Here is an 11390-nt window from a genome sequence, read left to right on the forward strand (position 1 = left end):
AGAAACGTCCGTTCAGAGCCATGTTTTGTTTACATCCCACAAATAAGGAAAACCACAGCTGTTTCTCTTGCTAGTCCAGAAACATCTGCGCAGACGGGGGCCCACACCTGGTGCTAAGCCATGGTTGGTTGAATGATGGCTTATAGAATTGGCTTAGATGAGCAGAACAGGCCAAACCATGTGCTCTGCTTCATACAATGGTTGCAATCTACAGCATGTTCAGACCAATGCAAAAGCAGGACATTCTGTGGCTCAGCATGTGGCGTGAGCCATACGGAGAAATGCTGGAATATTGGGAGCTTGAGTCAGTAGTCTTAGATCACGTTCTCCTCACCTGGCCCTCTCCAGGTTCATTGGCCTTCCAGTCCCACAACTACTATCCAGAAAAGCATCTGAAAGACAGTAGGCTGGGGGGGAAAAGATCAAGATGGATAATCCTGCATCTCGCTTGAAAGATTTTTCACACTTTGGTGGCCTCTCTTGGCAGCCTCTCTTGGGCTCACTTGTGACCTCTCTGTATTTCTTTACAGTCTAGTCCAACAAGCTTCCTTATCCAGGCATTCCTACCTGCCTTTAGATTTCTCCTACACCCTTCTGTCTACAAGTATCCATCTGGGGGTCATGAGATTCATCCCTCCTTCCTTTCTCCACCTTAGGTCCTCTCCTCTTTGGAAGAACTAACCAACACCCACAAATAAGCCCACTGTAGACCCACATGAGCTGGCTGGTTTCTAGTCATGTTGTAGGAGAACTCAGAAGCTGGACTCCACCCTTAAGCCATCAGTTGCTAAGCCCACTGGCTGAAGGCCACTTCCTCCAGCCTGGAAAACCATGGCTGCACTCAAAGGAAATTAAGGGTGGTATAGCAATAGCACTTAGATTATATACTGCTTTATAATGCTTCACAGCCCCCTCTAAGCAGTTAACAGAGGGAGGGGGGACAACAATCTGTGCCCTCATTTTACCCCCCTTCAGAAGAATGGAAGGCTGAGTCAACCTTGAAGCTGGTGAGATTTGAACTGCCAATTTGTAGGCAGCCGATAGTCGTCTGAAGTAGCCTGCAGTACTGCATTCTAACCACTGTGCCACTGTGTCTCAATCTGTTATAGTCAGAACAGAAGGAAGCTGCATTGAGAAGGCTGCTGTGGATTATGGGTCCTTAGCTACCAGCTCCCTGGTCACAATATCAAGCACCTATATCAAGCATATTTAGGAAGGAGAAGAAAAATATTGTCTACAATTTTAACTGATGGGCGTCCTATCATCATCCATGTGCCAGGCTACAAAATAGGCCAGCTTGAACATGGGTGGGCTTCAACTCAAGGTCAGGCACCCAATGGATAGCTAACCCAAAGGAACAAAACCACACAAGGCCTTGCCTTAACAGCCTTCATTACACCACTGAGAGGAATTTATGTCATGTCATTTGCACAGTGACATCATGAACACAGATGACATCATCCTGGCTTCTCATAGCCAGCAACCATTCCCTGCATAGATGGGATGAATAATTTTCTGAGAGGAAACGCTAGTCAAATCACTCGGTCTTTACAGAACGTTATGCACAGCATGTTACTATGCGCATAATAAATTGATCTGTGAGCTAACTGAATGAGCCAGGCCTACGCAAAATACTGTACCAAAGCCACACCAAAACTACCCAAGGGTGAAATTAAACTGTGCACGTTGCACACACTAAGTTTATAGCTGACCTAATTAAGTGTTGTGTGGAAACCTACTGTGCTTCTTTTTTTCATTTTTTGAAATTTTATCCCTCTTATTCTTCAAGCAACTGTGTTTCACCCCAACTTATGTACTTAGAAAGGCGATGTCACGGATGAGTCCCCGTTAAAACTCTGGAAAAGAGGGGCCCAGTACGATGGTCCCATCTTTGTGGAGGAATGCAGAAGTTGGTTCTTTGAAACAAACTGAAAAACTAAAGTTGAGAATCCTAAGATTCAAATGAATAGCCTACGTTGAAGTATCACTCAAGACAAAAGGTGCCCCACCCAGTATTCTCTAAATGGGTTTTTTTTTCAAAGTTATTTCATGTCCAAAGTCCCTTGTGATTATAGCTACCAGAGTTTGGGAAATTTCCCCACATGGAGAAAAAAGCAGAAATCTTGAGCAACATTCAAGATTTAGGGTATAGGGTAAAATCATCCTATACCCCCTCCCACCCCAAGGTTCAAGATATAGGGTATAGTGCAAAGTGACCCTATAACCCTCCTCCTACCCCACCTATATCAAGCATATTTAAGAAAGAGAAGAAAAAAAATATTGTCTACAATTCTGACTAATGGAAGTCCTATCATCATCCTGGTGGTGCCAGACTACAAATAGGCCCACTTGAAGATGAGTGGACTTCAACTGCCAGAATTCCCCAGCCGGCCTTGCTGGGTCATACAATATTTTTGGAGAACCAGGCCAAAAATCAGAATTTGCGTAGGCAAAGCTCTTACGAAGGGACAGGCCTGGGTGGTCAGACAAATTGGGAAGGGGAGGGAAGGAAATATATTTTGGAGTGGTGGATTAAGAGAGCCTCCATCCATCCGTGAAGGACCCGGGCCTCAACTTTCTTGCCCCTTTGTGCAGCAAAGGGGAAGCCGGAGTGCAGGCCAGCCTCGACCCCGTCCCCTCCCCTCCACCCCCCCCCCCCGCCTTCTTCCCAGGAAGCCCAAGCCCACCCTTCCTGCAGACCCCATTCAAGACCAGCCTCAGCAGAATTTGGGGAGGGGGGGGGAGACAGCAACTGTCCCCCTTGAGGAGGGAGGGGCTCCCCAACCCACCCACCCAAGGTCAGAAAGAAAACCCAGGCAGGTGGTCTCGCCTTCAATCCCCAAGCAGCTGTCGGGGGAGATGCCAGTTCTGGGTTGGGGAGGGAGTGGGATGGTTATTTATAAACCCCCCAATCCAGGGGCAGGCTGCATGGCTCTCCCCCTCCCCATGCTGGGTCTGAGATCCCGGGAAGAAGTTGGGCGGGGGTGGGTGGGTGGGTGGGTGAGGGGCTGGCTGCTTTATCTGTGCCCTTCCTCGAAAAATGTCCTGCGGGAGGGAGCCGGTCCCAGCTCCAAAAATCAGCCACATAAAAAATCGGGGGAAAAAATCGGGCTCCGTGTCCTTCTTCTCACCGGTACCTCTCAGTCTCCCCCTCCCCAGGCCACCGCCGGTCCCGCAAAGAAACCCGCGTTTTCCCACTCCCCACCACGCCCCCCCCCTTGCAAGCAGCGGCAGTTGGCAAGGGGAGGGCGGGCAAGATCCCACGGGCGGATCCTCTTTTCCTCCGGCGCAGATCGAGTCCAAATCTTTTCTCTTTCTACCTCCGTCCCCCCCCTCCCCACCCCACGTTCCTCCTCATCCCCTCCTCCCTCCCCCCCTCCCCAGTCCTTTGCAGCCCCAGCCGCCTCTGCTCCGAAGCGGGAACTCCGCAAAATATTTACCTCCCCGATCGGCCGGCTGTTGCTCCCCGCCGGGGCCCTTGGGCTGCTCGGCGCTCTTCTCCATCCTGGATCGTAGGAGGGACAGAGGCGAGGAGGGTTGGGGGAGGTGTGGAGGAAGAGGAAGGGGGCGGGTGGGGGGCCGGCTTCGCGTCCTCCCCCTCTCTCTCCCTCCCTCCTCTCTCTCTCTCTCTCTCGGCTCGCTTCTTCTGTCTGGTGGAGGCTGGTCCTGCCGCGATTCCTCTCCGGCTTTTCCGATCCTGGGAAATCCAAATCGAGGAGGATCTTTTTTTTTTTTCTTTTTCTTTCTCGGAAGCGGAGGAGGGAAGATCTTCCCAAGAATTCAGAAAAAAAGCCTCCAGCCGACTCGCTCTTCTTCCTCTTTTTGCATCGCGGGCGGCTTGTGCGCAGAGGAAACGGGAGAACTTGGTCGGAAGCGAGAGGCGGTGGGCGGGCGGCGGAGCACAAAAGCCGGGGGAATATTAAAGGAGGGATTCTCCCCCCCCCAACCCCACCCCACTCCGGGGAAAAAAAAATCCCTTTGCACAGTTATTATTATTATTATTTTTCCCCCTCCCCTTTTCCCCCACCATCCAAGATTGCTGGATCGGGAAATAGGGGGAGAAAAGGGAGAGGAGGCGGGAGGTGTCCTTAACCCAGGCGGCTGGAAAGAAAGAGAGAGAGAGAGAGATTTAAAAGAAAGGGGGCCACCCAGCATAAACCCAGCCCTGCTCCACTAGCAGCTGATTCTGCAAAATGACCAGAGCGAGAAGCTCAACTATTGTACATCCTCGGTCTGGCCTCTCGAGCTGGGCGCTACCACCGCCGGAGGGGGGGAGGTGAGAGAGAGAGAGAGAGCGAGCCCTGATTTCCCCCCTTCCCGATAGGAATCGCGGACCTTTCGGGTTATCGACCCACGCCCGCTTCCGACGGTGGAGGCCGGGAAGGGGATTCCACCCTCACGGATGCTCCGGTTCCTGGAGGAAAGAGAGAGGGGAAAGCTCTCTCTTGCACGCCACGCGGCACCCCCCCCGATCGCCGCCGCCTCTTGGTCGCGCCCGGGGAGCGTGTTGAGACCGTGTTGGGAAAGTTCAGATTAGATTCCTCGCCCAGCAGCTGAACGGGTGACTCATTTCGGCCGGGGAGGGCCGGGGGAGGGGGATTTCCAAGGCTGGACGAAGGAGGCGGCGATGGACAAGGGGGTGGGGTGGGGTGGGGTGGGGGCGCGAAAGGCACTTAGGATTTAATGTATTATTCATCAGCCCCAATGCAGAAGGTCTCCTGGTCTCCGGAGTTACAGGTGATCTGACGCTGCAATGGGGTTTTAACAGATTAACAGAGTTGGAAGGGATAAACCAGAGATATCCCCCCTCTCTCTCTGAACCAGCCTTCCCTCCCCAGATATGCTGGACCTCAATGCCCGTCATCTGGAGGAAGCAGTCGGAATGAAAGTCTATCTATCTATCTATCTATCTATCTATCTATCTATCTATCTATCTATCTATCTATCTATCTATCTATCTATCTATCATCTATCTATCCATCCATCCATCTATTATCTATCTATCTATCTATCTATCTATCTATCATCTATCTATCTATCTATCTATCTATCTATCTATCTATCTATCTATCTATCTATCTATCTATCTATCTATCCATCCATCTATCCATCTATGCATCTATCCATCTATCTATCTATCTATCTATCTATCTATCTATCCATCCATCCATCCATCCATCTATCTATCTATCCATCTATCATCTATCTATCTATCTATCTATCTATCTATATCTATCTATCTATCTATCTATCTATCTATCTATCTATCCATCCATCTATCATCTATCCATCCATCCATCCATCCATCCATCATCTATCTATCTATCTATCTATCTATCTATCTATCTATCTATCTATCTATCTATCTATCTATCTATCTATCTATTTTGTGAGGCAATTATAAGATAACAGGTGTAAGTACATAAACATAGTTATGGATCCATGAAATGGATACATGTAAGAAAAAGAGATATCCTCTCTCTCTCCAAAAAAAAAACAATAGAACAGGGATGGTAGGCACGTTATTTCAGTGGAAGCCCAGTGTTGGCTGGGAAGGAGATTGTAACAGATTAACAGAGTTGGAAGGGACCTTGGAGGGCCTCTAGTGTCTAGTCCAACTGCCCCCCAAGAGGAGACCTTACGCCATTTCTGACAAATGGCAGCCCAATCTCTTCTTGAAAGCCTCCAGTGATGAAGCTCCCAACAACATCTGAAGGCAACTTCTGCACCATTGATTGATGGCTCTCACTGTCAGAAAGTTTCTCCTTATTTCCAGGTTGAATCTCTCCTTGTTCCATTTCCATCCCTTATTCCTTGTCTGCCCTTCTGGTGCTTTGGAAAACAGCTTGACCCCTTCCTCCTCCCTGTGGCAGCCCCTCAAATATTGGAAGACCTCTTATCATGTCTCCCCTGGCCCTTCTCTTCACTAGACTAGCCAGGCCCAGTTCCTGCAACCGTTCTTCATATGTCTCCAGTCCCCTAATCATCTTGGTTGCTCTTCTCTGCACTTTTTCTAGAGTCTCAACATCCTTTTTTAATAGGGGATTGTTGTCCTCTCTCCAAGCCTTCATCCTTGTTGGAAGAAGGATGGGGGGTCACCTCGGGGTCCTTGAGGCGGGTACCCCAATTTTTTCTTACTTTTGCAACCTTCTGACAAGCAAAGTCAATGGGGAAGCCAGATTCGCTTCATTTAAGAACTGCATTGATTCACTTAACCACCGTGGCAGGAAAGGTTGTAAAATGGGACAAAATTCACACAGCAAATGTCTCACTTAGCAACAGAAATTTTGAGCTCAATTGTGGTCATAAGTTAAGGACTACCTGGTATTTCTGTTTCCAGGCAGAGATCATTTGATGATTTAGAGGTGGGAAGTGCTACTATAAATCTATACCAGGATATTTGAAATATAGAAGATACTCTTTATTAATTTCCACATTTTAACACCCCATAATTGCACTCATTAAAGTCACATTTAAAACTATAAAAACGTGTTTATCTTTTTAAATACAATTTGCAAAATCTGATTTAACACACTGCTGAAAGAGAGCACGATATTAAACATACAACAATGCAACATTTACAGCTCTTGTATTGATATCTAGAAGAATCTACAATGGAGCCTTCAATTCTTTAGGATTTACATCTGAGTATAAACCCTTAATATTGTGTCCCAAATTAAATCCAGTGCTTTATAAAATATTGTAGGTTTGTAATGAAGAGTGTCTTTTTATCTGATTAATCACTTCCAGCATTTAATTCAGCCCTTCCTTTCTCTCATTTTTCCGAACTGTTCCAAAATAAAAACCAAGCGCATGACAAAACAACATGCAGTTTTCCAAACCATTGCAAAGAGGTTACTCATTCTTCTTTTTACGGGCCTAAAATGCTTCCATATTTATACTGAGAGGCACCATTTACCCACCATTGCCTAGTGAGTGAATTGATATAACTGTGCCTTGATCGGCAAAGGTTCATAAGCAAGAGAGACCTGACTGAGGATGATGGGCTTTGTTTATCCAATATCTCTGAGAGACCCCAGAGGTTTTTGTATGATTTTAATTCGGTATTATGGAATAACCCTGTAAATAAAAAGAGCCATGGGTGCTCCAAATCAGGTAGAATCTGGTAGCATCTTTTCAGATGAACAAATCTGATTCAAAGGCATAATTTTTTGTGAGCTATCAGACTCTGTCTATAGCTTCAATACTCTTCAACAGCTGACCATCCTTATCTGGGCTAAAAGTTAAGTAGGGTTAGATTTGGTTGACAGCCAGGACTATGAGTTAGCCCAGTGTTTCTCACTCTGTACAACTTTTAAGATGTGTGGGCTTCAATTCCCAGAATTCTCCAGCCAACCCTGGGCAAGATGTAAAAATAACAGCTGAAGAAGACAACGGATAACCATCTCTACAATGTTGTTAGGAAAACAGCAGTGTCTGTGAAGCCTACAGCATCGCATCTGAGCTGCTAAGATCCAGGTGACCATTCCATGGTCACAGAGTTCCAAACTGGGCTGCTAAACTCCAGGTGACCCCCTAGATTTTCTACAGAAATCTCTTGGTTGCCACTTATTAATCATCTGAATTTTTGCAGCTCAGGTGAACCTTGACTCAAAGGAGGTCTTAACTTCTTATAGAATAAATGGGGATTTTAACATCTCTGGGGATTATGGAACAGATGAGGTGGGACACCTAATGCTCTCCAGGTATTTTACACTGTCCTGGTGTTCATCCACTGTGGCCAATGATTAGAAATGATAAAGTTGTCCAACAAATAGGACGGCATCTCCTTCAGAGGGAAAGACTGACCTACGATCCATGGATTCTTAATTCCGCACTGTCAACAAGGTTATCAGTTTGGGTGCCTTCAGTTCTTTTGTTCACAAAAATTTCACTGAATTACACTAAATATTTTATCCCACTTTTTAATCACATGTTGTTTCCAATTTTCTAACATTATTTCTAATACAAATATAACAATACAATCTTATGTACCTTTGCAGAATCATTTTTTCAATTAAGTTTTTACCCATTATCTCTAAATAATGAAATAAATGAGAGAATTGAATTAAGAAGGAATGGGAACATTTTAACGACACAATGTTTTAAAATACAAGTGAAGTGGGGGGGGGAATAATTATGGAAAGTTTATAAGTGTTCCCATAGAAGTATGATACTTATTTGAAAAGTAATGTGTAAAATGTTTAAGACTTAAATGAATATTAATATTAATGATAGATTTGAATTGGTATGGATTGTTGTTTTAATTATATTATATATTTATAATTTTTTCTCTTTTTAAAATAAAGTGTGTAACTTTAGAATGTACTAAGCAGAATCCAAATGGAAGTTATGTATTATACTAAGTGTTATAAATTTAGGGAAAAGAGAGAAAGGCGTCATACTCCAATTAGTGATTACAGGAGAAATTTTGTTTAATGAGAAAAGATAATAGACAGTTTGGGTGCCTTCAGGTGGAGTCCCTTCACTTGACAACTTCTACAACCCCAGTAACTCACTCACTCCACTTAACTTACTTGCAGAGCTGCCTCCCATACTTTTTAGCAGGTAGCTACACCTGTACATCATTCTGTTGCTCCAAGAGGAGCTGTCCCCTGCAGGTACTATGGAGAAGACACATATCCCCCCAGGTCACCTTGGGCAGCCACTCTCCATCCCTCTCTCTAATTCACAATGATGGGTTTGGAATAACCTGTCAAGATGTTGTTGCATCTGCAGTTCATTGAATAGCAGAAGAGCATTTCTCAAGGACACACCACCACCCTCCAATTCTTGTGCATCCTGACGACGTTTCATTCTTCCTGACTTCTGAAAGTTCTTCAGAGCTCCTCAAAGCACGGCTCTTCAGGATGGAGCTCAAAGCAGCCTCCGGGGAGCAAAAAAAAAAAAAAGAGCTTGAAAGGATGGAGTAGTCAATCTGACCATGGTCACGTGTGACCTGATCCAACATGGCAGAATTCCTGAGCTTTCTTTTGTCGCATGAGAAGCAAAAAGGCATATTTGAGGAAAGAGAGCTTTAGTGCAGAAAGCCTGCTTGAAACCATAGCCCAACCAGGGCAGGAGATCAGTAGCAGGGGTGGTATTCTACCAGTTCGGCCCAGTTCAGCTGAACTGGTAGTTCCGAGGATCATTGGAGCGAAACAGTTCGCTCCGACGATCAGCTGCTGGACCTTCCCACCCACCCCAGCTCTATTCTGACCTTTATAACCTGGTTTTCAAGCTCAGCTGCTTCGCGCAGCACAGCAGATTGCTGCATGTCAGTTGTTTAACACACACAGGGAGATTGCCCAGGATTGGGGCCCTGGTTTCCACAGGAGATTGCAGGATTGCAGAAGAAGGTCAGTTGCAAACCCTCTGCGTGCGCGCAAAGTGTGTGCTCACCAAACCAGTTGTTACATTGGTTAAATCACATCCCTGATCAGCAGGCAGAGCCCGAGGGTGAGGTCAAATGCGCCATCAGTTTAGAATCGCTATGCTCCACAAAAGTCCAGCCCCCGGTGAATTCTGTTGACCCTTAGCTAGTGCCAATTTGGATAGCCATTAGTAGATCAGATTCTTTTACATAAGTAGCATTCATAAACTTTTAGTGCTTTGAACGCAACTCCTGTTCCTAGTTATTTGTGCCTGACAACCAGTATGTTAATGGTGAGAACCACTAGAGGTTATAATTTAGCCCACGTAGAAAACAAGTCTGGTATTGCAATTTATTCACTTCCTTTCCACATTAAAGATAATATTTTGATATCTGCCTGCCCTGGAATTCAGTAACTAGACAGGAAGTTGTGCCAACAATGTCTATGGTGAAACACAGATGGGTATCTTTTGAAAATCCTACAGCAGCAGAATATCCTACCAGGGTCAGAAGAAGGCTAGGAAATGGGATGTTTCCTGCATATTTTATAATTATCTATGGTGGTTTATATTTCATGCATCACAATGGAAACCATTATTAACCGAAAGGCAGGTATAAAACACACGAGGAGAAATGGATTATGCAGGAGGAGGCTTAAGCCCCAATTCTAAGGGGGAGCAAGGCTGCTAGCAGAGACACCAACAAAATCTCTACAATAGGATTAAAAGGCCCCTGCCTCCAATCCAGGAGCTGGGGTGATGGGGGGGTGAGTTGAAGATCTTATCTGCAACAGTCGAAGCCAAGAAAGAGGGAATTAAATACTAGATGTTAATTTAAAAAATGATGTTCTTAAAACTTAAAATATACAGAACAGAAGAAAACAGAGTTGGAAGCAGGGATGGGATTCTACAGGTTCGCATCTATTCGCTAGAACCAGTTGTTAACATTCTAAGCAGTTTGGAGAACCGGTTGTTAGAAGAAATTACTGGCCTAATCCTGTAAGGAAGGCAGAAAGGAAACATTCTGGTGTTGCTTAGAGAAACTGCCTCTCCGTTAACTCTTATTACATTCTGTGCAGGGCTAGACTTGCTGTCTCAGGAATTTCTCTGGAGTTTTTTCCCCTCCTTTGCTGGTACTTTGCTTGTGTGGAGTGACCATTCAACGTTACAATGGCACTGAAAAAAGTGACTTATGAGCATTTTTCACACTTACAACTGTTGCATCATCCCCAGTCATGAGAGGCCAGGCAAGGAGATGTGTACCTCAATGTGAGTGATATTGAGTTTGCCACGCCCAGCCAATAACATGACCACCAAGCCATGCCCACCAACTAAACCACGCCCGCAGAACCAGTTGTTAAAAAATTTGAATCCCACCCCTGGTTGGAAGGGACCTTGGAGGTCTTCTACTCCAACCCCCTGCTCATAGGAAACCCTATACCATTTCAGACAAATGGCTGCCCAATCTCTTTTTAAAAACTTCTAGTTTTGGAGCACCCGCAATTTCTAAGGTAAGTTGTTTCACTGGTTAATTGTTCTGACTGTCAAGAAATTTCTCCTTAGTTCTAGGTTGCTTCTCTCCTAGGAACTTATACTTTTTTAATGGGAGAGGGAGGGAGGAAGAGTACAGAGAAAAGAAATAAAGATGATTAAGGGCCTGGAGGCTAAAACGTATAAAGAACGGTTGCTGGAATTGGGCACGTCTAGTTTAATGAAAAGAAAAGTAGGAGTGACGTGATAGCAGTATGTCAGGGGTTGCCACAAAGAAGAGGGACTCAATCTAATCTCCAAAGCACCCGAAGGCAGGACAAAAAATAATACATGGAAACTGTTGAGTTGTGGGTGAAAGGAAGATATGGACCCGAGGTAACGGTAAGAACTTCTTTATTCGAGTAACAGTAACCCGTTGAAAAAACTCCGTCTGACAGTTCTCCTTTTTATAGGAGCTGTCAGACAGGCCAACCAATCAGCTTTTAGTATTTTCCTGCCTAATCAGCGGACCAGAGGGAAAACTTCCT

General features: G+C 45.4%; 1 protein-coding gene across 4 annotated transcripts in view; it reads right to left on the bottom strand.

The window, feature by feature from the left end:
* The window catches only part of MAP7D1 (MAP7 domain containing 1), a 72262-nt gene extending 67792 nt beyond the window's left edge, over positions 1 to 4470 (bottom strand). For 3 of the 4 annotated variants that reach the window (XM_087970541.1, XM_087970543.1, XM_087970540.1), the window contains exon 1: positions 3441 to 4421. In XM_087970541.1, coding sequence (XP_087826667.1) covers positions 3441 to 3504 — 64 coding nt within the window. In that variant the 5' untranslated portion in view covers positions 3505 to 4421. Of the gene's footprint in view, positions 1 to 3440 lie in introns of all 4 variants that reach the window. The other variant, XM_087970542.1, reaches the window with a different exon arrangement.
* Positions 4471 to 11390: the final 6920 nt, after the last annotated feature.

This window comes from Notechis scutatus, chromosome 8 (assembly GCF_049901735.1).
Source record: "Notechis scutatus isolate UNSWTSFEM ecotype Mainland chromosome 8, rNotScu1.2, whole genome shotgun sequence".
NCBI lineage: Eukaryota > Metazoa > Chordata > Lepidosauria > Squamata > Elapidae > Notechis > Notechis scutatus.